General features: G+C 40.5%; 1 protein-coding gene across 1 annotated transcript in view; it reads left to right on the top strand.

Annotated features, from left to right (window-relative positions):
• The first annotated feature begins 1,532 nt into the window (after positions 1–1,532).
• The window catches only part of SLC25A17 (solute carrier family 25 member 17), a 55,332-nt gene continuing 31,003 nt past the window's right edge, over positions 1,533–25,861 (top strand). Inside the window, exons 1-4 of the mRNA XM_007523406.3 lie at positions 1,533–1,703; positions 9,524–9,584; positions 12,417–12,483; positions 15,442–15,593. Of these exons, the coding sequence (XP_007523468.1) occupies positions 1,650–1,703; positions 9,524–9,584; positions 12,417–12,483; positions 15,442–15,593 (334 nt within the window). The 5' untranslated portion in view covers positions 1,533–1,649. The remainder of the gene's footprint in view (positions 1,704–9,523; positions 9,585–12,416; positions 12,484–15,441; positions 15,594–25,861) is intronic.

Genomic DNA, 25,861 nt, shown 5'->3' with positions numbered 1-25,861 from the left:
GAGAGTTCTCTTTGGGTGGAATTTTAGCATCAAAGATGTTGGAAGGAGGGGTTCCTTTTATTGTCAGATCTGCTTAGGAAATACCTATTGCATTTTAAGAATTACCTTACAGTATTCATCTTTGTACTTCAGAAAATACAATATTTGAATATTCACATGGTGGGGAGCCTAATGCTTTGATTCAGCATGAATTTATAAAATTGAGACTTGTAGTGTTTTTTATTGAGCAGTTGTCATGAAATACTCTTTTTTTCTCCCATTCAACACTCGAATACTTAAACCATGTAGCTATTTTTCTTACTCCTTCTCTTTTCAAAGATTTTATTTATTCATGAAGAAAATAGGATAGAAAGAACCAGACATCACTCTGGTACATATACTGCTGGGAACTGAACTCAGGATCTCATCCTTGGGAGTGCTACCTCCTAGAGCACGTCTTCCCTGTTTTCCAAAAATAAGAATATAAATTAGATGTTGTGCATTCAATTCTCACATTAAATAGCATGCCCACACTTTGTAACAGGAATTCTTAGCTTTCTTACTATTGAATTGATGGAATGAGCAGTGAAATAGATTTGACTGAATACATTTCCGAAATAATTTGTGAAATGAGTAAACTGATTCAGTTTATAACCCTCTTCTATACACAAGCACCTGTTGTGTAGGTAAAAAAAAAAAAAGTATACTAATCAAGCATGCTTTTTAAGCCTTTGAAAATCACTATATAAACTTAACTTTGAGCTTGCCATTTTTTTATGTTCTTAAAATTTCCAATGTGAACTTCTAATTACTCGTTTTATTGCTTCTAGATCATTATTGATTTGATTCACTTATTTGTGTCCTGAGTATATGTGACATTGTAAATATTGCCACAAATGGACAAAAGTAAAATAGGTCTGAGTTCTCTAGGTGGTGCAGGCATGGGGTAGAATATTTAAAAGCCTCAGACATGAATGAATGCCTCTTGAGACCTCTGCTATTCCCTTGTGTGCTTTGAAGTACCATGGGCTGCACATACACACTTTCTCTTGGAAACTATTTTTCATGCAAGTGATGCAATAAATAGCAAAAAGCAGTTTCTACTTAAGTATATGTAGGCTTCAATATTTCTAGCCATATTAAAAATAAGGTTTCATACTGATAATGCTCCCTGTTCAGTGCTCATCCTCAGCATGTGGAGTTGATAGTATTAAAGATTTCAGTGTTTTCTCATTAAGGAAATAAGAGCCATGACTTATTTGCCAACTACTATGTTCCCCATCTGTCTGATCTTTTTGGTGTCCAGAAGTTCAAAATCTTGGCTAGAGTTGTCACAGAAACAGGAAGATCTGATAACTTCTCCCTTGCCTGTCACCAATCAGAAGCTCGCAGAATTGGCATGAGACGCAAGTTCTGTCACGTGACAGCCTGGCCAGTCCGCGCGCAGGGGCCGCCCCTTAGCACCTGACGGCCCAATCAGCAGAAGGGCTTTACCAGTCTAGTTTCCGCCTGGAAGTTGCGCGACCTGGAAGTGGTTGTGTGGAAGGAGGCGGGCCTGAGAAGGTGGGGTTTGTGGCGCTCACGCCTAACATTCCGGGCTTTCTCGTCTGGCTGTATTCGCTGAGAATTCTGACGAGAACGTAACTGCCTCTGCGGAGGGCATCGCACCAATGTCTTCCGTGCTGTCCTATGAAAGCCTAGTCCACGCCGTTGCTGGAGCCGTGGTGAGATGGGAGTCTTCACACCCGGACCGCTGCTGGGCGGGGGCTTCCTGGAGCTGGTCCCGGGATGGGACTGGGGATGAGGGAAGATCGTGTGGTTTGAGGTCTAATGTCCTGACAGGGACATAGGGGAATAGAGTAACAAGAAAGTTGCCGCAAAGACTTGGAGAGAGGGCCGCCACTCAGCTCCCTTGTTCAGGCCCCTTAGAGAATAGCTGGGGTAAAGACAGCTGTGGCCCCACACGAGTCTGAAGGTGGTCCGCACACACGCCGCGGCCAGCCGGGGATCCCCGCCCCGCGCCCCCAGTTCGGGCTTATGGAGGGGGAGGGGAAGGTGGTGGGCGGCGGTGACAAGTATTGAGCCCGAGACTTCAGAGCCTCAGGCATGAAAGACTGGATGAGCTTTATGCTGTTTACCCGCCCTTGAAGTAGATTTGCCCTTTGAAGTTCAAAGGCCAGTCCTCCCACCCCCACCTCAGGCTCAAACTTTGTCGGGGCAGAAAGGATGTGAAGCTTGTGTTGCTTAACCTTTAGTTGCTGGGACAGTTTTCACTCACTTGCTCCAGGCAAGTCGCAGTACCTCGCAGAATATCTCTAGTTACTGTTACTAACAGCATGCATGTGTGTGTTTAATTTTTTTTTATTTTGGATAGAGACATTAAGGAAGGGGGAGACAGAGACAGAGAGACACCTACTACTTCACTTGTGAGACTTCCCTCCTGTAGGTGGGGTACAGGGACTTGAACCCAGGCCCTTGTGCATTATAACATGCGGCTTTACTGGGTGCACTACCACCTGGCCCCTTGTTTGTTTTTGTTCTTAATGAAGATCTTGCTATATGCCACAAGCGTGGTTTACTATGAGATTTGATTATTGGTTTGGGCACTTCTGTATGTCTCAGTTCCATTTTCCTTGAAACTTTACATAGTTGGTGTGTTCGCTGAAATTTCCTCTTTCTGGTTCTCTTTTATCTTATAAAATGTAGCTGTCAACAAGCACCTTTAATGGGATGGAATCATTGTTACTTCAGAGGAATATCACCAAGCCCTACCCCGTTTGACCCAACAAAACATTATTTCCTACAGACTGATGGGGGTTGAGCCCCAGATCCATTCTTTGTTAGATAAGTAACCTTTACAGTAAAAACTTTCCTTTTCCTAATCTGCCTATACAGTGTCCATACCTATCTATAGAGTTGCTATGAGAATTAGGTGACATGTTATTTCCTGGAAGTGCCAGATTTAGATGATGTACCACATTCGGTTAAACTTGAATAATCTCTCAGCCACAGCCACGGTGAATGCACTAAAGTGAAAATTTGCATGACATGCCCTAGGGAGGGCATGAAGGTCTGTGTGTCTGGAATGGTAGGAACAATAAGACAGATGGGATCAGGGAAGCAAATTGTGTGGTTTTAATTTTTTTAACATTTTATTTTATTTACTTTGGATAGAGACAGATAAATTGAGAGGGGAAGATAAAGAGGGAGAGAGCCAGAGGTAACTCCAGCACTGCTTCACCTCTCGTGAAGTTTCTCCCTTGCAGGTGGGGACTGGAGCAGGTGGGGACTGGAGATTTGAACTTGGGTTTTTGCACACAGAAATACATGCATTCTAACAGGTATGCCATCAACTGATTTTAAGTCTGAGGGGCAACAAGAACTCACTAGCTGCTGAGGTTTTGGTATGCAAGAACTTGCTGATTTACATCTTAAAACATAATTGCCCTAACTGCTCTTTTGAGAGTTGGACTATAGGGGGACCAGGGTGAAAGCAGGCAAACTGGGGGCAATTACGTCATCTCAGTCAATAAGTGATAGTGGCCGAGACCAGGTTGATAGCAATGGAAATGGTGACAAGTGATCATTAACCTGGAATATATTTATAAATTAGAGTCAACAGAGTTTGATGGTATAGTGGATATCCATGTAACAGAATGAGGGTTGATTGACTCCAGGAGTTTTTGACCTAAGCAACTAGAAGAATTAGGTTTCCATTTGCTAACATGGTGATGACCATAAAAAGAGTACATTTAGAGGGAAAGTTTGCCTTTGGCTTGGGACTAATTAAGTTTTAAAAAGAGTGTGGACTAAGACCAGTCTTAGTGACTGCTTTTGGAGCTTGCTAACATTCAGAGAATGGGGAAAACATAGCACCAACAAAATAGACTAATAGGCAGTTGGATGAGAAGAAACTAAAGGAATGCGGTGTTCTGAAAGTCACATGGAAAGATACAGAAAGCTATAGGTAAATTGATCAGATGCTGCTGATAGATTAAATAAGATGAGGACTGAGAGAACCACTGAGCTTATCAGCATGTTTATCAGTTTAATGAATCAGTGGTTAACTGAAAAGACCCATTTTGGTGAAATGGTGAGGTGAATAGTTGGAATGCATGTAAGATACAATGGGGAAAGTGGAAAATTCTTGTTCTCCTTCATTCTCACAATAAATGTGATTGATGACACCTTTATTGAATTTTTTTTTTTTTTTTGCCTCCAGTGTTGCTGGGGCTTGGTGCCTGCCACTATGAATCCACTGCTCCTGGCGACTGTTTTTTTCCCTTTTGTTGCCCTTGTTATTATTGTTGTTGTTATTGCTGTCATTGTTGGATAGGACAGAGAGAAATCGAGAGGGGAGGGGAAGACAGAAAGGGGCAGAGAAAGATAGACACCTGCAGACCTGCTTCACCGCCTGTGAAATGACTCCCCTGCAGGTGGGGAGCCAGGGCTAGGACCAGGATCCTTACGCCGGCCCTTGCGCTTTGCGCCATGTGCGCTTAACTCGCTGCGCTATCACCCATCCCCAATTGACAAATTTTGTCCCTCCATCCCCCTATTCTTTCTTCCTTTTTTTCCCTCTCCTCCCTTCTTTTTTCCTTTTATTCCCCTCCTCCTCTCTTCCTTTCACAGAGTTTATGGTGGTCTGGGAATTGAACCTGGGACCTCAGCCTCAGCCCTGAAAGTATTTCATGTAACCATCATGCTATTTCTTTGCCCCTGACAAACTTTCTATACAACAAAATAGGTATATTGTAAATATTTTACACTCTGAATGGTTTCTGTCAAAACTATTCAGCATTGTGTTGATAAGTGTGAAAGCAGTCACTGACAAGTAACTGAATAGGCTGAACTGTGTTCCAATAAAACCGTTGCTTCCAAACCAGCCAGTAGGGACCAGATGGTAGTGCACCCAGTAGAGCACATATGTTACCATGTGCAGGACCTAGGTTCAAGCCACCAGTCCCCACCTGCAGGGAAACAACTTCACGAATGGTGGAACAGGGCTGTGTCTGTCTCTTTCTCCCTCTATCTCCCCCTCTTCTCTCAGTGGGTCTCTATCCAATGATAAATAAATAAATATTTTTTTAAAAGATCTATAATGCTGAGGAGTTGGGTGGTAGTGCAGCAGGTTAAGAGCACACAGCGGGAAGAGCAAAGACCGGAAGAAGGATACCAGTTCAAGGAACTCATCAACTGTGAGTTGCTTCACAGGCGGTGAAGCAGGTCTGCAGGTGTCTATCTTTTTCTCCTCCTTCTGTCTTCCCTTTCTTCATTTCTCTCTGTCCTATCCAACAACAACATCAATAACAACAACAACAATAATTACAACAACAATAAAACAAGGGCAACAAAAGGGAAAATAAATATTTTAAATATTTTAAAAAACTATAATTCTATGAAATGAATCTCATTCTTTTTGTAAATGTATGTATTGAAGTTAAGCTGCACAACATGGACCCTACTTTTTTTTTTTCCTTTTACTTATAATGACAGAGAACTAGAAGACAAGAGAAGGAGAACTGCAGTAGTGCTCCACCACTTGTGAAGTTCCCTGCCCTCCTACAAGGCAACATGTGTGCTCTACCTTATGCACTACCACCCAACCCCTGGACCTAACTTCTGTTGATTACACGGAAGGAAAAAATCTTTTTCACCAGAAAATGTCAGCACTACGGTTGATAAGAGAGACAGTGCTTTTGAATGGTATAGGATTATAGTGATGACTTATATTTAACTTAGCGACATCAAGCCTGAAGTTTAACCAAAATTTAGCGGTAGTAAGACAGTTGACCTAGAAATGTTGTTGAGAGCATTTGAGTGCCCAACTTGAGCTAGGCAGAGTGGAGTTGGAATCCTGCCTTTGCCACTCACTAGCTGTGAGGCCTCTGTATAAAGTCCAGGACTACCTGGAATGGCTGCTGCATTTCCCTAAAGGATTATTGGATCATTTTTCAAGTTGTTTACTTACAACCCTTTTGAGTTAGCATTTCATATTTGCTTATTCATTTCCTTCCAAGTTCTAGACTCATATCAAGTGTTGTGCTTTGCATGTACATAAGTACATTTTTAGCACTTATTTTTATTTATTTATTGGATAGAGACAGCCAGAAATCGTGGAGAGGTGACACAGTGAATAAAGCATTGGACAGTCAAACATATGGAACTGAGTTCAATCCCCAGCAACACATGTATCAGGAGTGATGTCTCATTTTTCCCTCTCCTTTCTCATTAAGAAATAAATAAATAAATAAAATATTGGGGGTTGGGCAGTAGTACACATAGTACTAAGCATAAGGACCAGCACAAGGATCCCAGTTCAAGCCCCTGACTCCCCACCTGCAGGGAGTGCTTCACAAGTGGTGAAGCAGGTCTACAGGTGTCTACCTTTCTCTATCCTTCTCTATCTTCCCCTCCGTTTTCACTTTCTCTCTGTCCTATCCAAAATAAAATTTTTAAGAAATGGCTACAAGATCAGTGGATTTGTAGTGCAGGCACCAAGCCCCAGTGATAATCCTAGAGGCAATAAATAAATACTTAGAGAGAGGGAGAGCCAGAAATCAAGAGAGTAAGGGGAGGTAGAGAGACACCTGCAGCACTACTTCACTTGTGAAGCTTTTCTCCTACAGGTGGGAACTGGGGGCTCGGACTCAGGTCTTTGTGTGCTCAACCAGGTACACCACCACCCAGCCCCACAAATAAAATTTTTTTAATTAAACAAATTAGTGATATTGAGTGTTTTATGACATACCTTGGGAAAATTACAGATAATATCCAGCATTTCAATGCTAGAAGTATATTGTTTCAAGAGATTGCTATATCCCCAGTTGATGACTTAGGTGAAATCATTAATGGACTTGTGTAAATAATTATTTTAAAAATATATTACTGACTAATGAGAAAGAAGGAAAGAGAAACAACATCACTCTGGCACATGTGCTACTGGGGATTGAACTCAAGACCTTATGCTGGAGAGTCCAATGTTTTTTCATGCCACTTCCCCAAACTGTAAATAATTCTTATTTTCAAGTGTTACTATATTTTTATTTTTTATTCTCATTAGAGTTGCTTTGAAAAGTATATATATATGTATATATATTTACATATATTTAGAAATTTACACTTGTGAATAAAAGTGTTTTAAAATTTATTAATTCACTAGAGAAAGGGGGGAAATTTATTAATTCACTAGAGAAAAGAGGAAAAAACCAGATCATTATTCTGATACATGTGATGGGTGGAATAAAGCTCAGAATCTTGTGCTTGAGATGAGAGTTCAACATTTTAGCCTCTGAACCACATCCGAGGCTGCCATTAAGAGCACTTTTATTAGTTTAGAGTTTGAGAAGTGTAATAGGTTGGAATTGCTGTGGAGGGATGTTTAGATACTGAAAGTCTTTGGGGCTGTAATGCTAAAATAGTAACTTTTAGAGACTACTCTTTTCTATATATATGCAAAACACATGCTGTACCATTAATCTACATTCCCACATCCCTCTTTTGAAAGAATATGTTAAATATATTCTATTATATTTTTTCACATCATACAAAAATATGAGTCCTCCTTTCAACATATTATTGATGTGTGTGACTCAGACCCAGACACACCTGTCATTAGAATTGTATGAAGCTTATTAAAAGTACTGCATTTCAGTTGGCATCATAAGAGCAAATCAGTCCCAACTATAATTCATACACTTAATATTACGTTAGACTTCTTACTACACAGACCTATAGACACTAACCTTTTGGAAGTAAGCACTACTGAGTAGGGGGATGTACTGATTGCTGTACAGTTATATTCTGGAAGTAAAGGCTAATGAAAAAAAATCTCTGTTCTCAATGAGTTCTTAATATAGTAGAGATGTGAGTACTTGCTGGTAGCAAGGAAGAAGTGGTGATCTTCACCTTGTAAGTCGATGGGAAACTCCTGTGGGTGATATATTTAGATCTGCTCTTGGAGAAATAGGAGGTTCTGGGTAAAATTAAATAGGACAATAGATTTTTCAGACAGAAATAAAAGCATTTTCAAAAACCCTATATATAAATAGCATTCTGGAAACAGTTAATTTCAACATAGTTTAAAAGATAAGAGACTAGTACAGTAGATGGATATATTATAGGACTGGCAGAATAGCTCACTTAGATAGTGTGCTGCTTTGCCATCTCCTTGACTCAGGTTCAAGCCTGGTTCCCACCACACTGAAGGAAGGAAGCTATCTCTCCCACTCAATTAATTTTTAGCACCTTTTTTCCTTTGTGATGAATAAATTAATCACAGACTAGAATTACATATGTTTAATTATTGAATATTTTGCTTCCTGGGGGGTTAGAAAGAATGAATGTGGGATCAGCAGTTAACTTGTAAAGGGTAACAAAATACATTTACAAGAGCCAGATATGGCACATTAGATTGAGCACACATGTTATGCAGAAGGTCTTGGATTCAGCTTCCTGGCCCCCGTCTGCTAAAATGAAGCTTCCTGAATGGTGGATCAGTGCTGCAGATGTCTCTATTTCTCATTGCCTCTCACCCTTCCCCTTCCACTTCAGTTTCTCTTCATATATGTAATAAATGAACAAATAAAATATAAAAAATTTTTAATAATCATTCTTTTAAAAAAAAATCCATTTGGGGGCTGGGCAGTAGTGCAGCAGGTTAAGCGCAGGTGGCGCAAAGCGTAAGGACTGGAGTAAGGAACCCGGTTCGAGCCCCCAGCTCTCACCTTACGAGGGGTTGCAGGTGTCTTATCTTTCCCCATCTCTGACTTCCCCTCCTCTCTCAATTTTTCTCTGTCCTATCTAGCAACAACAACAAATGGAAAAAATGGCCTCCAGGAAAACAGTGGATTCTTTAGTTCAGGCACTGAGCCACAGCGATAACTCTAGAGACAAAAAGAAAAAATCCATTTATCTGCTAAATTAAACATATATGCTAGGCTGAAAACCCGTAAGTTTGTGAGTTTTAGGTATCTACTATATTTTCTTTTTCAAATCAGAGAGAGAAATAAGTTTCTTTTAGAAATTTAAATTCTTAGATTTAGGTATGCAACTACGTAAGTCTGAATAATAATGGCCCTAATAGATTAAAATACTGTTATCTGATCACAGAAAATCTGATTTGACCCATTATTTACAAATGAAATCTTATTTATTTAAAAATTGTAGCTGGGACCTGGGCGGTAATACAGTGGGTTAAGCGCACATAGTGTAAAGCGCAAGGACCTGCGCACGAATCCCGGTTCAAGCCCCCAGCTCTCCACCTGCACGGGGGGTCGCTTCACAAGCGGTGAAGCAGGTCTACAGGTGTCTATCTTTCACTCCCCCTCTCTTCCACTTCCCCTGCTCTCTTAATTTCTCTCTGTCCTATCCAACAACAGCAGCAGCAGCAACAACAATGGAAAAAAGGTGGCCACCAGGAGCAATGTATTCATATACAGGCGCGGAGCCACAGCAATAACCTTGGAGGCAAAAAAAAAAAAAAAGTAGCTCATTATGTTTGTGATCCTATAATAACTGAAGGCTTTTCTCACACTTTTTTTAGGGAAGTGTAACTGCAATGACAGTGTTTTTTCCCTTGGATACAGCTCGGTTGCGACTTCAAGGTAAATATCTTCTACACTCATCATTTTCCTGTTCATTTAGTGTTGGAAGTATGAACCCAGAACTTTGCACATGATAATGTGTGCACTCAACGAGGTGCACCACCACCCAGCCCACTCATAAGTTCCAAATTAATTCGAGACTGTTCTGTTTTGTTAGAGACCAATTGTTATCCACTTTCACTGACTTTAAATGCTGTTTCCAAATTAGCAGTGGAGCATTCTTGAGACTTTGATGGATGAGTCAGAGCTGTAGCTGTCTAATTTAAGAGAACCTGAATGGCTTACAGTAATGATTTTAGGTCATTACAATTCCTCTAATAAACCATGTGGCTTTTTAAAGGCACAATAAGGAAATTTTTTTATAGCTTGTTGGTAACTTTTTTCAAAAGAGAAAGCATAAAGACAATAGCCCTAAATATCCACTATCGTGCTAACCAAGGCATGTAGTCCTATCATTTCTTTTTAATTTTATAAGACTATACAATACACTATAACTTCTGCTTGTTTTTTCCTCATTACTATCTTTTAAAGTTATATTTATTTTATTTGAGAGAGAGAGATTGAGAGAGAGGCTCCACAGTGCTGAAGCTTCCTGCAGTACCATGCGGGCCAAGCTCAAGACTGGGTTGCACACATGACAAAACAGCACACTATCCAAGTGAGCTAATTCACCAGCCTTAAGATTTATTTATTTATTTATTGGGCTGTGGGAGACAGCATAATGGTTATGCAAAAGACTTTCATGCTGCACTGCTGGTGAGAATACAAATTAGTCCAAACTGTGGAGAGCAGTCTGGAGAACTCTCAGAAGGCTAGAAGTGGACCTACCCTATGACCCAGCAATTCCTCTCCTGGGGATATAGCCTAAGGAACCCAACACACCCATCCAAAAAGACCTGTGTATACCTAGCAGCACAATTTGTAATAGCCAAAACCTGGAAGCAGCCCAGGTATCCAACAACAGGTGAGTGGCTGAGAAAGTTGTGGTCTCTATACTACTTAGCTATTAAAAATGGTGAATTCACCTTCTTCATCTCATCTTGGATGGAGCTTGAAGGAATCATGTTAAGTGAGATAAGCCAGAAAGATAAGGATGAATATGGGGTGATCCCACTCACAGACGGAAGTTGAAAAATAACAATAGAAGGGAAAATACAAAGCAGAACTTGGACTGGAGTTAGTGAATTACAACCAAGTAAAGGACTCTGGGGCAGAGTGTTGGGGGGAAGTGTTCAGGTCCTAGAACATGATGGCAGAGGAGGACCTAGTTGGGGGGTTAGATTGTTATGTGGAAAACTGAGAAATGTTACACATGTACCAACTACTACTATTTACTGTTGACTGTAAACCATTAATCTCAATAAAGGAAATTAAAAAAAAAAACACTTTAATTCCCGAGGCTATGAGTTCTCAGGTACCACCAAAGGCCAGAACTGAGCTGTGCTCTGGTGTCTCTCTGTCATTACAATAAGAAAAAATAAAATATTTTAAATGTTTATTTATTCCCTTTTGTTGCCCTTGTTGTTTAATTGTTGTAGTTATTGTTGATGTTGATGTTACTGGATAGGACAGAGAAATGGAGAGAGGAGGAGAAGACAGAGGGAGAAAGATAGACACCTGCAGACCTGCTTCACCACTAGAGGCTTTCCCCATGTAGTCGGGGAACAGGGGCTTGAACCGGATTCTTGAGCAGGTCCTTGCGCTTCCTACTATGTGCACTTAACCTTTCAAGTCGATTAGTTAAGAGGTGGCTCAGAGAGGGGGAGAGAGACAGACCCACTTCACTGCTTGTAAAGCGACCCCCCTGCAAGTGAGGAGCTGGGGGCTTGAACCGTGATCCTTACGCCAGTCCTTGCACTTTGCACCATGTGGTCTTAACCCACTGCACTTCCACCAGTCCCCCAACTAAAATTTTTTTAAATGAGAGAAATTGGTATAATTTATGATGTTCTTTTTGGTTTTGACTTTATTATATAGTACTAAGGATCTAACCAAAGACTTCACATGTGCAAGGCATACACTTTGCCTCTGAGCCACTTCTTTTTTTTTTAAATTTTTTTATATTTATTTATTTTTCCTGTTGTTGCCCTTGTTTTTTTTTATTGTTGTTGTTGTTGTTGTTGATGTCATTGTTGTTGGATAGGACAGAGAGAAATGGAGAGAGGAGGGGAAGACAGAGGGGGGCAGAAAAAGACACCTGCAGACCTGCTTCACCGCCTATGAAGCAACTCCCCTGCAGGTGGGGAGCCGGGGGCTTGAACCGGGATCCTTACACCGGTTCTTGCACTTTGCACCTGAGCCACCTCTTAACTAATCAGCTTGAAAGGTTAAGTGCACATAGTAGGAAGTGCAAGGACCTGCTCAAGAATCTGGTTCGAGCCCCTGCTCCCCAACTGCATGGGGAAAGCCTCACTAGCGGTGAAGCAGGTCTGCAGATGTCTATCTTTCTCCCTCTGTGTCTCTCCCCTCTCAATTTCTGTCTGTCCTAGCCAATAAAATGGAAAAAATGGCTGCCAGGACCAGAGGATTTGTAGTGCTGGCAAAAAAAAAAAAAAAGTTAAAGAGGAATAGCTTTAGGAACTAGGTTTTCAATCTGCATACTTTGTAGCTCATGAATAACTGATGAACTGCAAAAAAAAAAAAAAAAAGAAAAAGAAAAAAACTGTTGTTGGGAACTGAAAACATGTACATGTGGGATCTTTGAGTTCTGCATCAAACTAGTGTGGGAAAGAATAAGGTGGGGAATTGCACAGGTGAAGTAAGTGGCATTGCTGACATTAAAGATAGTAATTCTCTGCAGCTGGTTTAAATGTATATTCTCTGGTCTTCTAGTTGATGAAAAAAGAAAGTCCAAAACTACCCACATGGTGCTCCTGGAGATCATTAAAGAAGAAGGCCTGTGAGTACTTCTTTCATCATTGTTACACAAAATAGCTCTTTGGGAGACTGATGAACCTCCAGTACACTCTTTTATTCCCATTCTCATAGCATTACAGTGGTCTGAGTATATAATTAGCTGACTTGCAAGTACATAGTTATTAACATTTCCTTAATGTTCTGTGGTTGGTCATTTTGCTTTTTGGTTTCCTAATCTCCCATGAAAACAATGCTTTATTTATAGTAACCCAAAGAAGATGATTATTATGTAGTTCATTTTTTAAATATTTATTTTATTTATTTATTCCCTTTTGTTGCCCTTGTTGTTTTATTGTTGTAGTTATTATTGTTGTTGTCGTTGTTAGATAGGACAGAGAGAAAATGGAGAGAGGAGGGGAAGACAGAGAGGGGGAGAGAAAGATAGACACCTGCAGACCTGCTTCACCGCCTGTGAAGCGACTCCCCTGCAGGTGGGGAGCCGGGGCTCGAACCGGGATACTTATGCCGGTCCTTGTGCTTTGCGCCACCTGCGCTTAACCCGCTGCGCTACAGCCCGACTCCCTATGTAGTTCATTTTTTAAAAATTTATTTATTTATTTTAAAAAGGAGACATTAACAAAACCATAGGATAGGAGGGGTACAACTCCACACAATTCCCACCACCAGATCTCTATATCCTATCCCCTACCCTGATAGCTTTCCTATTCTTATCCCACTGGGAGTATGGACCCAAGGTCATTGTGGGTTGCAGATGGTGGAAGGTCCGGCTTCTGTAATTGCTTCCCCACTGAACATGGGCATTGACTGGTCGATCCATACTCCCAGTCTGCCTCTCTCTTTCCCTAGTAGGGTGGGTTTCTGAGGAAGCGGAGCTCCAGGACACACTAGTGGGGTCGTCTGTCCAGGGAAGTTTGGTCGGCATCCTGTTGGCATCTGGAACCTGGTGGCTGAAAAGAGAGTTAACATACAAAGCCAAACAAATTGTTGAACAATTATGGAACTAAAGGCTGGAATAGTGCAGATGAAGTGTTGGGGGGTTGGGGGGTACTCGCTGCAGACTACTGTGTACTTTTGCTTTCAGGTATATATTTTGCCCTAGTTTATGGATATGTGTGAACATATGCTCTATCTCAGGGGACCTGGTCTATATCTAGGTTTTGGGACTTTGTTAGGAAGTGAACCACCTGGAATGGAATTAGAGAATACTATGAAAGGAAAGGTCTCACCCAAGTAATGAAGCTGAAGGGTTGTCATTCCACACCTGAAGTCTCTGGACACAGTCTGAAGTGAAGCATGCTGGGGTGGCACTCATTGCGTTGATTCGGTTGTGATCGGAGGATGCAATATTATTTGGTATGAATTGAGAAAAGCATGCAGGAAAGTGCATCCCACCCTAAGGTTCCAGGACGGGGGGAAATAGAGGCTCTATAGTGGAAATGCGAGGTTCATGCTGTCTTAGGGTTCAAGAAGACAATGGATAGTTATTGTTATCATCACATTATTTGGTAATTGGGTTAACTTTGAAAAGCCCCTTTGTTAGGATTTGCTGTAGAATACCCAACATCTTGTATATAGCTGTGCCACCGGTTGCTTCTGTTCTCCCTGATCTAGGCTTTTGAGAGTCTGTGTTTTAAAAAGTTTGAGACATACAATCAAATTTTCCCCTCTCATATTAATTAAGTAGTGATTTATATGACTATAATTTAATAGGAGTGTACATAGACGCCATTCCCACCACCAAAAGACTGTGTCCCATCCCCCCCCCTCCGCTGTATATAGTTCATTTCTATCAGATGATTCCAGACAGCTTATGTGCTTTTCCCTCTCTCCTTCTCTCCTCCCCCAAATTTGGAAATAGTTTCAAAATTCACAGTTGCAAATACAAAAATAGTACAACTAGTATCAGTATATGCTTTCACCATATACAGCTGTCACTAACAGTTCTTTCTGATTTGTTTTGATGTTTGTGCTCATACACTGTTCTCTTTTCCACCTTATACACATATATACACCAGGTTTGGCCAATGGGAGACCCTTAGATCTAGTTGTTTTTTTTTTTAATATTTCTTGATTTATTCCCTTTTGTTGCCCTTGTTGTCTTATTGTTGTAGTTCTTATTGTTGTTGTTACTGATATCGTCATTGTTGGATAGGACAGAGAAAAATGGAGAGAGGAGGGGAAAACAGAGAAGGGGTGAAAAATATAGACACCTGCAGACCTGCTTCACCACCTGTGAAGCGACTCCCCTGTAGGTGGAGAGCCGGGGGCTCCAATGGGAATCCTTACATCGGTCCTTGCGCTTTGCGCCACCTGCGTTTAACCCACTGCACTACTGCCTGATTCCCTAAATCTAGTTTTTTAAGCTCTGATATCCTGCCCCTCTAATTTTTCTGTACTTATTTTATTTTATTTTATTTTATTTTATTTGTATTTAGTTCATTTTAAAGGTTCTTGCCCTTGACTGGGAGATAGATCACCCAGTAGCATACAGATTTTATTATGCTTGAAGACCTGGGTTCAGATTTCCACAGCTGTGCTACATTCTCCTTAAGCTTCCACTAGTGGAGCAGAGCTGTGATACTGTCTTTCTCAAACAGCCTACATCCATTCTTTCTGAAATTAAAAATATTCAGCCAGGAGAAGTGAAATTGTATAAACATAAAGTCCCAATACCAAAAAGCAAAATTCCTGTAATTAAATGTGAATAGTGCTTCATTAAGTAATAACTATAAGGGAATTCTCTGTAGTTTTACTTAATAAAGGTTAGAAAGAAAATTAGTAAATCAGCCATGAATGTGTGTTGTTTCTTTAGCTTTATTAGTACTAGACATGATTCCTTGGTTTGATCATCCTTCAGAATGTATGGTATGAGTACTTTGTAGCATAAGAGTAAATTTTGAGTATGTGAATAATGATTTCCCTAAGACTTTCTCTTCTTATTCCTAGTAACTTTTGTTCACCATTTATGTTTTTCCCCTAGCCTGGCACCATATCGAGGGTGGTTTCCAGTCATCTCAAGTCTCTGCTGCTCCAATTTTGTCTATTTCTACACTTTCAATAGCCTTAAAGCAGTCTGGGTCAAAGGTCAACGCTCTACTACAGGAAAAGATCTGGTAGTTGGATTTATTGCAGGTAATAAAGTTGTTTTTTTTAGTATAAAATTTATATATTTTAATATTTATCCTGTGGTCCATATAGCCTTATTTTAGCACAAAGTAAAAGGTCTCATGTGTAAGACATGCATAGTCCTACTGTTCAACCACTAACCCCCAAAACTGACTACTTCAGATGCCTTGTGTAAGTGTAATCATATATACTTGTCTTTTTGTCACTGACCTATTTTACTCAGCATAACATCCTCAGTGTTCGTCCATATAGTAGCATATAACAGTATTTCGGGGGGGGGGGGGGTAGATAGCATAATGGTTATGCAAAGATACTTTCCTGCCTGAGGCTCCAAAGTCTTAGGTTCAATTGCCCATACCACCATAAGCCAGAGCTGAGCATTGCTCTGATAAAAAAAACAAAACAAGGGAGTTGCGTAGTAGCGCAACAGATTAAGCGCAGGTGGCGCAAAGCACAAAAACTGCTGTAAGGGTCCCGGTTAGAGCCCCCAGCCCCCCACCTACAGGGGAGTCACTTCACAAGTAGTGAAGTAGGTCTGCAGGTGTCTGTCTTTCTCTCCCCCTCTCTTGTCTTCCCCTCCTCTCTCCATTTCTTTCTGTGCTATCCAACAACGACGACAACAATAAAACAACAAGGGCAACATAAAGGAATAAATAAATAAGTAAATAAATAAATATTAAAAAACAACAACAAGGGGCCTGGGCAGTAGTGCAGCTGGTTAAGCGCACATGGTGCAAAGTACAAGGATAGCGCAAGTCTCGCGATTGGAGCCCCGGCTCCTCATCTGCAGGGGGATAGCTTCACAAGTGATGAAGCAGGTCTGCAGGTGTCTATCTTTCTCTCCCCCCCTGTCTTCCCCTCCTCTCTCCATTTCTCTCTGTCCTGTCCAATAACAACAACATCAGTAACAACAATGATAAACAACAAGGGCAACAAAAGGGAAAAAATGGCCTCTTGGAGCAGTGGATTCATAGTGCAGGCACCGAACGAGCCCCAGTAGTAACCCTGAAGACCAAAAAACAAAACAAAACAAAAAGAACAGTATTTTCATGGCAGGTATTTACCACATTTAGCTTATTCATGCATTTGTCAGTAGCCTTTCAGGTTATTTTTAACCTTTTGGCTACTGTCAGTAGTTGCTGTTATGATTATAGTTGTATAAATATCTCTTCAGATCTCTGTTGTCAGTTCTTTTTTTAATACTGATTTACAAAATTATAAGATAACAGAGGTATAATTCCATACAGTTCCTACCACTAGAGTTCTGTGTCCCCATTCCCTCCACTGGAAACTACAGTAGTTTTCCTAAAGTCACAGATATGGGCTGATTCTATAACTATCTATCTATGTCTGTGTGTATATTGCTCATTTTTTCTTTCTTTTTTTTAAAATTATATTTATTGGATAGAAACAGCCAGAAACCAGGAAGATAGAGGGAGAGAGAGAGAGAGAAAGACACCTGCAACACTGCTTTACCACTCGGAAAGCTTTTCCCCTGCAGATGGGGACTGAGGTCTCTAACCTGGGTCCTTATGCATTATAACTTGTGTGCTCAAACAAGTGCACTACCACCCAGACCTTGCCCATTTTCCTCCCCTTTGGTCCTGCCTTCATTTCCTTTTAAGTCACCCCTACACCTATTATACTTCCAAGTGTCTTTCCTTTTTTCCTCTTCTCTCCCAGATAAGAGAAACTGCCTGGCTTCCTCTGGTGTTTTCCATATTTGATTCCCTTTCAGTAATGGTATGAAAACAAGATTCCTGGTGATAAATGCTTCAGGTCCTGATGGAATGGGGGTACAGAGCCCTCTGGTTTACTTCCCCTATCATTTACCTACCCCTCTGGAGTATGGACCAAAAATTCTTTCCAGATACAGAAGGTGAGAGTTTGGGCTTCTGTAATTGCTTCTTCACTGGACATGGGTGTTGGCAAGTCAATCCATACCCTTAGCATGTGTCTATCTTTCCCTACTGGGGTAAGGCTCTGTAAAGGTGAGGTTTCAGGAAAGCATTGGTGAGGTCATCTGCCCAAGGAAGTTAGGATGGGATCATAGTAGCATCTGCAATTTGGTAGCTGAAAGCCAGTAAGATAGAAAGCAGAATAACAATGTCAAATACTGTTGTCAATTCTTCTGGATGTGTTTATAGATACAATACTGCTAGGCTATGTTGTTTCTTTTCTTTCTTTCTTTCTTTTTTTTTTTTACATATCAGCGGCTAGGTAGTGGTATACCTGGTAGAGTGCAAGGACTTGGGTTCAAGTCCCCAGTCCCCACATGCAGGGAGGAAGCTTCACAAGCAGTAAAACAGTGCTGCAGATGTCTTTTTCTCATTACCTCTCTATTTCCCCCTTCCCTCTCAGTTTCTCTCTGTCTCTGTACAGTAAATAAATATATAAATAAGTAATATATATTTTGGATATTAGACCCTTTTAATGCATATGATTTGCAAAACAGACACATTTGATGTTGGACACTGAACTTGGGACTTCATTCATAAGAGCCCCATGTTTCATTCACTGTGCCACTTCCTGGGCTGCTTATCTTCCACCCTATAGGTTATCATTCTCTGTCTTTCTCAAGATTTATTTATTCATTAATAAATGAGGAAAAAAAGAGGGAGAGAGCAAGATAGAGGAGAGAGAGAAAACTAGAACACCACTCAGGTATATGCAATGTCAGGTTATCAAATTTAGGACCTCTTGCTTTTAAGTTCAGTGCTCTAGCCACTGTGCCATCTCCTGGGTTACCTTTTTTAAATTGTTTATTTATTTATTTTACACATAGAAATTGAAAGGGCCTAGATAAAGAGAGAGAAAGAGAGAGACTATAATACTGCTTCACTGCTTGTGAAACTTCCATCTATGCAGGTGGGGATCAGGGGTTTAAACCTGGGTCTTTGTTCATTGTAACATGTACACTCAAATGGTTACACCACAGTCTGACCCCTTAGGTTATCTGTTTCTATTGATTATGGCCTTTGATCTTCAAACATTTTAAGTCTAATAATGTCTTATCTATTTTTGCTTATATTCTTATACTTTTGGTATTATATCTGAGGAATCATTGCTAGGTTCAATATCATAAAACTCTTGGTCTTGTATTTTCTTGTAGGAGTTTTATAGTTTTGGGCCCCATTTTCAGGTATTTAGTCCATTGAAATTTCAGTTTATTGGGCAGGGGAGATAGCATAATGGTTTGCAAACAGACTTTTATGCCTGACACTCAAGATCCCAGGTCATATATCCCATCCCATTCCCCACAACCACCACCACCATAAACCAGAGCTGAGCAGTGCTCTGATTAGAAAACAAAACAAAACAAACAAACAAATGGAGTTTCTTTGTTGTTTTCATGAAACACTGGAAATCATCCCCAGGGCCAGGTTGGGGAGACAGCATAAAGTTTATGCAAAAGACTTTCATGCTTGAGGCTACAAGGTCCCAGGTTCAATCTCCAGTGCACCACTAAAGGTAGAGCTAAACAATGTTTGTTTTTCCTTTCTGTATCTTTCTCGCATTAACATAAAACAAAGTAAATATTTTCAAAAATCCAGGACCTCTCATTTGCTTACAAAACAGGCACACAAGTTTGAACCACCTTCCTGACCCTGAAGTTTTTGTTTGTTTTGTTTTGTTTTTCTAGCACACTGCTCAGGTCTGCCTTATGGTGGTGCTAGAATTAAACCTGAAACCTTTGCTGCTTCCGGCATGACAGTCTTTGCATAACCATTATACTGTCTCCCCAGTATTAGAATTGATTTTCTCTCTCTCTCTCTCTTTTTTTTTTTTTTTTTTTGCCACCAGGATTATCTCTGGGGCTGGGTGCCTGCACCATGAATCCACTGCTCCTGGAGGCCATTTTCTCCCATTTTGTTGCCCTTGTTGTTATTGCTATAGAGTTGTTTTATATGTGGTACAAAACAAAGGCTCAGCTTTATCTTTTGTATATAGGCATCAAGTTTTCTCAGCACCATTAGTTTTGCTGCTGGTAAGGTTTTTCACTGTTACTTCATGCCCACACTATTCCAGTGATCCCCAGTGTTCTCTCAGGGCTGCGTGGTGGCGCACCTGGTTGAATACACATGTTACAATATGCAAGGACCTGCATTTTGAAACCACAGTCCCTACCTGTAGGGAGAAAGCTTTGTGAGTGGTGAAGCAGTGCTGCAGGTGTCTGTCTCTCTCCCTCTCTGTCTCCATCCTCCCTCCCTCTTAGTATCTGACTGTCTCTATCCAATAAATAAATAAAGATAATTTTTAAAATAAATAAATAAAAAAGAAACCCAGCATGTTATCCCACCTACCCCTTTTGTACATTGTGAAAGGAGTTTAGGAGTTTGTGCAGTGAATAAAGTCCTTACTCTCAAGCGTTAAGATTCTGAGTTCAACCTCTGGCGTTCCATATGCCAGAGTGACACTCTGTTCTCTTCCTCTCTCTCCTTAACAAATAAATACATTGAGAGAGAGACAGAGACAGAGATAGAGTATATTTGTCTTCTTTCTCTATGATTCCACTTCCAATTCATGAATAAGTTCTGCTGCCTTTTCCTTCATCTAGAATTCAGCTACTTGTCTCCATTTCCACTGAAACCCAAACCACCATCAAATATTGCCTGGGTTATCTTCAGAGTCTCTCCTTACTGATATCCATCTTCTTCTTCCTTTTCCCGTTCAGTCTGCATATAGTATAACAGTCAGTGTGGCTGTGTTAAAGCATAATGAGACCATATGATTTCACTGTTCAGAGACCACCAGCTACTTCCCATCTTTTTTTTTTATTTCTTTATTGGGGAATTAATGTTTTACATTCAACGGTAAATACAATAGTTTGTACATGCATAACATTCCCCAGTTTCCCATTATTTCCCATCTTATTCCTACAAAAAACCTTCACACCACTATAGCACACTGACCTCTCCTCCCTGAACACTCCTGGCTTGCTCCTGCCATGGAGTCCATGTGCCTGTCTGGTAACTACATGATTCATCCCTCACCTCTCAGTTCCTCCCCATAATGGTACCCCTTCCTCTTCTCTGATTATATTTTCTCTTTAACCGTTAGACTGTAATGTGCTACTTTATTTTAGCCACTTACCATGTCTTACACATTCAGAATGAAAACTTTGTGAGGACAAGAATTTCTAATTTGTATTCACTGTATTAACATTAATTTCTTTTAAGATTTATTTTTATTTATTTCATAAGATAAAGAAAGAGGGGTGAGAGAGTCCAGAGAAGCCCTCTGTAATATGTGGTGCCAGGGATTAAACTCAGGACTTCAGACCTACTAGTTTAGGGCTTCTACCACTATGCCACCTCCCAGGCTACTATATCAGCATTTAGAAGAGGACTTAGCATATACTAGATACACAATATCTATTTGATAAGCAGATACTGGATGAATGATTTGTGGAAGAGGCACTATGCTGTTTTATATTACTAGAAGTAATTGTACCAAAATCACAAAACATGTATTCTAAATACACTAAAGCCACTTAGATTTGCTAATTCATAATTCAGTTATGAAAAATACTAGGTAATATAATGTTTCCACTTGCTTTAAGAAGGTAGATACTTGGGAGTCGGGCGGCAGTGCTGCGGGTTACGCATGCGTGGCACAAAGCCTAAGGACCGGAGTAAGGATCCTGGTTCGAGCCTCTGGCTCCCCACCTGCAGGAGAGTAGCTTCATAGGCGGTGAAGCAGGTCTGCAGGAGTCTATCTTTCTCTCCCCCTCTCTGTTTCCCCTCCTCTCTCCATTTCTCTCTGTCCTATCCAACAACGACAACAACAATAATAACTACAACAATAAAACAACAAGGGCAACAAAAGGGAATAAATAAATATCAAAAAAAATTAAAGAAAACAAAAGAAGGTAGATACTAGGACTGGATGGTAGTGCATCTGGTTGAGCACACTCCCCCACCTACAGGGGGGAAACATCACTTGCTGCTGGTTTGTTCTGTCTCTCTTTTTTTTTCTTTTTTAAAATTTATTTATTTATAAAATGAAAACACTGACAAGACTATAGGCTAAGAGAGGTACAATTCCCACTACTAGAGCTCCGTATCCCATTTCCTCCCCTAATAGCTTTCCTATTCTTTAACCCCATGGGAGTATGGACCCAGGGTCATTATGGGATGCAGAAGGTGGAAGATCTGGCTTCTGTAATTGCTTCCCCGCTGAATGTGGCTGTTAGCAGGTCGATCCATACTTCCAGCCTGTCTTCTTCCCTAGTGGTGCAGGGCACTGAGGAAGCGGAGCTCCAGGACACATTGGTGGGGTCATCTGTCCAGGGAAGTCTGGTTAGTATCATGATAGCATCTGAAACCTGGTGTCTGAAAAAGAGTTAACATACAAAGCCATACAATTTGTTGATTAATCATGAACCTAAAGGCTGGAATATTGCCGATGAAGATTTGGGGTCTCCATTTTGGAAGTAGCTAGTAGGTCTATTTTAGGTATATTCTATCTCCCCCTTCCCTCTCCATTTCTGTCTCTATCAAATAAATAAAATATTTTTAAAAATCTATTTTAAAAAAAGATGATAGAGGGGGCCAGGCAGTAGCACACTGAGTTAAGTGCACTTAGTATGAAGCACAAAGACTTGTTCAAGGATCCTGGTTCCAGCCCTCAGCTCCCCATCTGCAGTGGGGCGGCTTCACAAGAGGTGACTGTAGATATCTGTCTTTCTCTTTGTCTCTGTCTCCCTCCCCTCTCAATTTCTCTCTGCCCTATCCAATACAAAATGGGAAAAATGGCCAACAGGAGCAGTGGATCATAAATGTAGTCACCAAGCCTCAGAAATAACCCTGGAGGGAAAAAAGGTAGACACTTAACATGCCTGAGACCCTGGTATTACATGGGAGCACCATGAACAGCTCCAAGGAAATGCTTTAGATAATGGAACATGCTTTAGTGTTTCTCTAAGTATATAGAATTTAATATGTCTGAGGTAGCTGCTTAGTGATATGAAATATGTGTGAGACCTGAAATATGTTCATTGCCTGGTACTTCATAAAAAGGGAAAAAAATCAGTTGGTCCTGCTAAACTTCCTACACAATAGTGCTCCCCTTTCCCAAACAAATGTCAGTAGTGCCATAATTGAGAGCCCCTTAATCAAGTGGATTTTACTTAATGATACTGAGATTCTCTTTTTGTAGCTCCTCTCTTTTTCTGAAGATAGAGAATTCCTTGAATTACTTGTATGAGTTTCAAACTTCTAATAATATTTTTTCTCATTCTTTTTAGCTTTAGTCATGCACTTTACATTTAAACAGGTTACCAAAAGGGATCTGGGTATTGTGACATTAAACAACAGTGGCTTGCATCTATGAATACATTAATCCAAACGCATGTTGGTTAACCATCATCTGCAAAAATTAAAAGGCAAGAAAGTTTGTCTTGATCTGTACATTTCCTCCCCACATTCAAAATGAAGAACTTCTTTGTTCTCATAGGACGACCGTATGTCATGGCACTAACCACAATAACATGTTTTTATATCTTAATTCTTACACATTCTTATAGAAATCAGAACAGTTTTTCCTCTTCTGTGAACTTTGTCATTGTATTATAGTCACTGTAGAAATGAGTTTCATTGTCTCCAAGGAAAACTAAGAGTATTATTGTTATTCAAATTCTGCTGGAAACTAGGAAATTTATTATTTTTCACACTTGGGGGCAAAAATGTTCATGTAGCTTAATACTCTAGAGAAAATTTTGGGGAAAAAACTTTACAGATAAACTTAAATGAAAAACATAATTCCCATTTTTATGAAATTGAAATTTTTACCAATAACTTTGAATGCCAGCGGTATTACTGCGATGACAGTTCAATATTTATTTCCTTAGACTTTGTATCTGGCAAGATAGTTTTGTTCTCTTTGTATATCATTGTATTTTGTTACCTTTTTCCCTCCTTTTTAAAAAATTTTTTTTTAATTTTTATTTTTTTTAATATTTATTTTATTTGTTTATTCCCTTTTGCTGCCCTTGTTGTTTTATTGTTGTGGTTATTATTGTTGTTGTCGTTGTTGGATAGGACAGAGAGAAATGGAGAGAGGAGGGGAAGACAGAGAGGGGAAGAGAAAGATAGACACCTGCAGACCTGCTTCACCGCCTGTGAAGCGACTCCCCTGCAGGTGGGGAGCTGGGGTTCGAACCGGGATCCTTATGCTGGTCCTTGTGCTTTGCGCCACCTGCGCTTAACCCGCTGCGCTGCAGCCCGACTCCCTTTCCCTCCTTCTTTTAAAAGATAGAGATTGGTGGAAGGAGGGGCGTGAAAGAGACCCATTGAAGCTTCCTTCAATATGGTGTGGGCCAGGCTCAAACCTGGGTCATGCATATGACAAAGAAACACACTATCCAAAGTTGCACTACTTCTTAGAGAGTCAAATGATTAGATTTATGACCTTGATGTGCTATTTTTGTATATCAGTGATAATTTTCCATACTTATCAGAAATATGTTTGATAATACATCCCCCCCCCCCATAACAGAGAAGACCCACTGCTGAAAGGGCTATATTAGTTTGTGTTTTTTTAAATTTTTTTTATTTATAAAAAGGGAACATTGGCAAACCATAGGATAATTGGGGTACAACTTCACATAATTCCCACCACCAGAACTCTGAACTCTATCCCATCCCCTCCCCTTATAGCTTTCCTATTTTTTTAGCCCTCTGGGATTATGGACCCAAGGTCATTGTGGGATGTAGAAGGTTGAAGGTCTGGCTTCTATAATTGCTTTCCCGCTGAAAGGGCTATTAGTTTCTTGTTTGTTTGTTTTTTGCCTCCAGGGTTATTGCTGGGGCTCAGTGTCTGCACCATGAATCCACTTCTCCTGGAGGCCATTTTTTCCCCCCTTTTCTTGCCCTTGTTGTAGCCTTGCTGTGGTCATTATTATTGTTGTTGTTGATGTCATTCGTTGTTGGATAGGACGGAGAGAAATGGAGAGAGGAGGGGAAGACAGAGAGGCGGAGAGGAAGATAGACACCTGCAGACCTGCTTCACCACCTGTGAAGTGACTCCCCTGCAGGTGGGGAGCCAGGGGCTTGAACCGGTATCCTTAGGCCAGTTCTTGTGCTTTGCACCATGTGTGCTTAACCCACTGCACTACCGCCCGACCCCCAGGGCTGTTAGTTTTTAAGACTCATAAGTAAATAGCTATCTTTGACTTGTTCTTTGAATTATCAGGTGTTTTTGTTTGTTTGTTTCTTAATACAGTACAAGGAAATGAACTCAGGGTCTTGCCCATATGTTGGTATGCTTCTAAATTCTGCTTCTAAGACCCTTTTGTTGCATTGTTTGACGTTGTAGTTGTAGTCTATTTACATAATCATTGTTTTCATTGATTTAATCCCCACTGGTTCCAGTGCATTTTCCTTCTCCCCACCCCCTATCCTACGTACTTCCTCTTCCTGACACTTCGGCCTCAGGAGACATAAAAGACATGGCTTTCCAATGAAGAAAGATTAGAAGAGATTACATTGTTGAACTGCATCCCCTTTTGTCAATAAAGATTGAACTGTGTTCCCAGCTCAGCCATGAGTCCCTGGTCGTCTGTCTCCCGCCCGCGAAGCTAGCCTGGCCCGGCAAATGGCACCCTGAACAGGGACTGGCACCCATATATGACATAACAAGGCCATGTCCTCTGAATATTTTATTTTATTTTATTTTTTCTGAATATTTTATTAGGAAGCAGAAACACCAGAACATTACTCTGTTATCCAGAGTTCTCTTGGTGTTCTCCATGGTGCTTTCATAATTAGACCTAGGTTCTCATGCATAAGACATCAACTTTACCCACTAAGTCACCATCCATTCCCATTGTCAGTTATTTTAGTGAGTGTAGTCAGTTACAGTTTCCACCTCTTAGTTGTGGTTCTATTTTCTTGTAAATTAACTTTTTACAAAAGGGGGGATAAAGTCATTTGTATTGGAAGAAAAGCAGTCTCCTGCCTTTGAGTAGGTGAAATCTTAGTATTCCATGTTAGAGCTGAAGTAGCAGCCACAGATTGTAACTGGGCAGAATAATTTTCTACTAAGACTTATAAATAAACAGACTTTTTTTTGTCCTTCAGCCATATCTTATATATTAGTAAGTTTTTTAAAAAATATTATTATGGGAGTCGGGCGGTAGCGCAGCGCGTGGCGCAAAGTGAAAGGACCGGTGTTAAGGAACCCGGTTTGAGCTCCCCACCTGCAGGGGATTCACTTGACAGGCGGTGAAGCAGGTCTGCAGGTGTCTTATCTTTCTCTCCCCCTCTCTGTCT

This window comes from Erinaceus europaeus, chromosome 4 (assembly GCF_950295315.1).
Source record: "Erinaceus europaeus chromosome 4, mEriEur2.1, whole genome shotgun sequence".
NCBI classification, from domain to species: Eukaryota; Metazoa; Chordata; class Mammalia; order Eulipotyphla; family Erinaceidae; genus Erinaceus; species Erinaceus europaeus.
This window is presented reverse-complemented; position numbering and strand designations above follow the sequence as displayed.